General features: G+C 40.7%; 1 protein-coding gene across 1 annotated transcript; it reads left to right on the top strand.

The window, feature by feature from the left end:
* The first annotated feature begins 618 nt into the window (after positions 1 to 618).
* On the top strand, positions 619 to 3,732 carry RAG1 (recombination activating 1). Its single transcript, XM_029583079.1, has one exon. It carries the CDS (start codon positions 619 to 621, stop codon positions 3,730 to 3,732), a length of 3,114 nt encoding a protein of 1,037 aa, XP_029438939.1.
* Positions 3,733 to 4,430: the final 698 nt, after the last annotated feature.

Here is a 4,430-nt window from a genome sequence, read left to right as displayed (position 1 = left end):
CCTTTTCAATTAGAGCATGCAATGGCTTACTTGTAATTTAAGGATTAAATATGGCAGAGGAATGTTTTCAGCCATCCAGCTTAGTATTACTCAGAGAGGAAAATGGAAGAGCATTAATATGTCCTGACATGACTTCCATCTCATCTTTGCTGAACTTACAAACCATAGAATGGGGGGAAAATGGAGTAAATTGGGACCCATTTGTATTTTCACTAGATTACATTAATGCAATTTAACATAGCCTGATTTTGTCCAGTGGTTTCATCGCTCTTAATATTAACAGCAATCTCCAACAGTAGGTCTTCTGCTGCTGAACTGCTCTGTTCTCCAAGTTGGTGATGCAAGGAGAATAACATTAATTTTTTTTTATTAGTACCTCACTTGTAGATCTGATGGGGAAAACCCCCCATTTATGCTTCCATGTTGTGATTGATTTTGACTAAGTATCAACCTTTCTGAGATAGTCACAGTAAAGATTTGATTGCACTGTGTATTTTCATGTGATAGCATTATATTTTATTTTTTAATATTTCACTTACCTAAAATATTCACTTTTATTCTAGGTGTACAGTACCTGAGACAATGGAAAATCCTTTATTGAGTATTCCGTGGCGTAGCATGCCCTCGGAAATCCAGCACCCATACACTAAATTTTCAGAATGGAAGTTCAAACTATTCAGAGTAAGATCTTTTGAAAAGACATCTTCAGAAGACCTTCAAGCAAAGAATAAAGTTGACGCAGAAGAACCTTCTTTGGTGAAAGCATCTGTGGTTAAGCTGCAGGCAGCAGTTCAAAGTTTGGAAAACCCTCTGCCTTCATCTACAGATTTAAGAACCCAACCACATGAGCATGAAAAAAATGATATCAATCCTGTAGACCTGAAAATGATGGAGAATGATGATACTCACACAGTAAATCTTCAACAACTTTGCCGTATATGTGGCATTTCCCTTAAAAGTGATCCACAGAACCGAAGCTACCCTGTGCATGGTCCAGTAGATGAAGAGACACAAAGGATTCTACGAAAAAAGGAAAAAAAAGCGACCTCTTGGCCAGATCTTATAACAAAGGTTTTCAAGATTGATGTCAGAGGAGATATGGATACCATCCATCCGACACACTTTTGCCACAACTGCTGGAGCATCATCCACCAGAAGTTTAGCAATGCCCCATGTGAGGTGTATTTTCCAAGAAATGATACTGTAGAGTGGCAGCCACATTCAGTGACATGCAGTGTTTGCACTTCAGTCCGTCGTGGTGTCAAAAGAAAAAATCAACTTCAAACAAATTCACAGTTGGGCAAAAGGTTTAAGACAGGCGCTGAACAAATTAAGAAAAAGAAAGTCAAAAAGAGCAAACCCCAGGTAAAAAACAATAAGGCACTTATTCAGAAGATTGCCAACTGCAGGAACATACACCTCAGTACAAAACTTCTTGTGGTAGATTATCCTGTAGATTTTATTAAGTCAATCTCTTGCCAAGTTTGTGAACATATCCTAACTGATCCAGTGCAGACAACATGCAAGCATTTATTCTGCAGAATATGCATCCTCAAATGCCTAAAGGTTATGGGTAGCTATTGTCCTTCTTGTAGATATCCTTGCTTTTCAACTGACCTGGTGAGTCCAGTGAAATCCTTCCTGAATATCCTCAGCTCACTGGTGTTGAAATGCACCATCAAAGAGTGTGATGAAGAAGTCCCATTAGGCAAATATGTTAATCATATCTCTGCCCACAAGGAAACAAAAGGCAAAAAAGCATATGCACACTTCAATAAAGGTGGACGTCCTAGACAACACTTGCTCTCCTTGACTAGAAGAGCACAGAAACATCGTCTGAGAGAACTCAAACATCAAGTGAAAGCTTTTGCTGACAAAGAAGAAGAAGGGGATGTCAAGTCCGTGTGCTTGACATTGTTTCTTCTTGCCTTGAGAGCTCACAATGAACACAGGCAAGCAGATGAATTGGAAGCCATCATGCAAGGCAGAGGAGCAGGGCTCCATCCAGCTGTATGCCTTGCAATACGAGTTAACACCTTTCTCAGCTGTAGCCAGTACCATAAAATGTACAGGACTGTAAAAGCTACAACTGGGAGGCAGATCTTTCAACCACTGCATGCCCTTCGAAATGCAGAAAAGGCTCTCTTGCCAGGTTATCACCCATTTGAATGGAAACCTCCTCTAAAAAATGTTTCTACTAATACAGAGGTTGGAATCCTAGATGGACTATCAGGACTAGCATTGTCTGTTGATGACTATCCTGTAGACACAATTGCCAAAAGATTTAGATATGATGCTGCCTTGGTTTCTGCTATAAAGGACATGGAAGAGTTGCTATTGGAAGGCTTGAAATCCAAAGACCTGGATGACTACCTAAGTGGCCCATTCACTGTAGTGGTGAAAGAGTCTTGCGATGGGATGGGAGATGTTAGTGAGAAGCATGGAAATGGGCCACCTGTCCCGGAAAAGGCAATTCGATTTTCCTTCACTATCATGAACATCCTTATTACTCATAATAATGAGAATGTGAGAATTTTTGAAGAAAGTAAACCTAATTCAGAGCTATGTTGCAAGCCATTGTGCCTTATGCTTGCTGATGAATCTGACCATGAGACACTGACAGTTATCTTGAGCCCTGTCATTGCAGAAAGAGAGGCAATGAAACACAGCAAACTGATGCTTGAAATTGGAGGCATACTCAGGTCTTTCAAATTTGTATTCAGGGGTACAGGATATGATGAAAAACTCATCCGTGAAGTAGAAGGCCTTGAAGCTTCTGGGTCCATTTTTATTTGTACCCTCTGTGATGCAACACGTCTTGAAGCTTCTCAGAACTTGGTCCTTCACTCTATAACAAGGAGCCATGCTGAAAACTTGGAGCGCTATGAAACATGGAGGTCAAACCCGCACCATGAGTCTGTGGATGAACTACGGGATAGAGTGAAAGGCATTTCTGCCAAGCCGTTCATCGAAACCCTGCCTTCCATTGATGCGTTACACTGTGATATTGGTAACGCAGCTGAGTTTTACAAGATATTCCAGCTTGAGATAGGGGAAGTTTTCAAGAACCCTACTCCAACAAAAGAAGAAAGGCAGAGGTGGCAGGCAGTTCTTGACAAGCACCTCAGAAAGAAGATGAATCTGAGGCCAGTAATGAGGATGAATGGTAATTTTGCCAGAAAACTAATGTCCAAAGAAATGGTGGAAGCTGTTTGCGAGTTGGTACCTTCTGAGGAAAGGCAAGATGCACTCAGAGAACTCATGGACTTTTACCTTAAAATGAAGCCAGTGTGGCGATCAACTTGCCCTTCCAAAGAATGCCCAGAATTGCTCTGCCAATACACCTTTAATTCACACCGATTTGCTGAGCTGCTGTCTACCAAGTTTAAGTACAGATATAGGGGCAAAATCACAAATTACTTTCACAAAACTCTAGCTCATGTTCCTGAGATCATCGAAAGAGATGGTTCCATTGGTGCTTGGGCAAGTGAAGGGAACGAGTCTGGAAACAAACTATTTCGGCGTTTCCGAAAAATGAATGCCAGGCAGTCCAAATGCTATGAAATGGAGGATGTGTTAAAACACCACTGGTTGTACACATCCAAATATCTCCAAAAGTTTATGAATGCACATATTGCATTGAAAAACCAGGGGTTCACGGTAGACACAGAAACCAATGTGGGTGGTTCCCTAGATAAGGAATATTCTTTAGAATCTCTTGAGGCCATGTAATTTTGAATGCAGCAACCTGTTTGGATTGGTTTGGTATGTAAGTCTTCTGGAGGGATGCTGTAAGGCCTGAAAATTGGCCTGAAAATCTCTTTCAGGGTGGGCGTTAAAGCCCAGAGAAAGAACAGTGAATTCTGATAGTTTCATTGGAGAGCATTGATAGAGCATCCGGTACGCGATGCGGAGTACTCCAGGTGATGTGTTTAATATGGGCCTGACATCAGAACACATGGCCTGCTTTAGGCTAATATCTGCGATATAATAAGGTTTACAGCTGTGTGAGGAGATTTATGCTAAGGGATGACAAGGCCTGAAGAAATATTTCAGCAGTTCTTGATATGTTCATGTTCAGGTGCTGAGTGTACTGTTTTGTTGGTTCCTTTGGTCAGGCAGTTTAATATAATGTTCAAACCTCATAGATAGGGGGATCCAAAGTTGTTTGAAATAAACCTAATAAAGGGTTCCACACAATTAAAAACAATGCAGCCATGCATTGGTCTCAATGACGTATCACTCTGTACTTACAATAGAGCAACGTTTTTTGTAAATAATCTTAGCAAAGTTTATGACATAAAGGATTATGTTGTTGCCGTAATTTGATGGCAGCTTTGTAACAGGCTGGCACTAGATAGCTGTCCTGAATTTCAAGTCGATTTCATGTTTTAATAGTGTCCTTTTTTTCTTTGGCCTGCAAAATAATT

Source organism: Rhinatrema bivittatum, chromosome 17 (genome assembly GCF_901001135.1).
Source record: "Rhinatrema bivittatum chromosome 17, aRhiBiv1.1, whole genome shotgun sequence".
NCBI classification, from domain to species: domain Eukaryota; kingdom Metazoa; phylum Chordata; class Amphibia; order Gymnophiona; family Rhinatrematidae; genus Rhinatrema; species Rhinatrema bivittatum.
This window is presented reverse-complemented; position numbering and strand designations above follow the sequence as displayed.

Coding starts and splice junctions, on each gene's coding strand:
- RAG1 (XM_029583079.1), top strand. CDS start 619: ATGCCCTCGGAAATCCAGCACCCATACACTAAATTTTCAGAATGGAAG.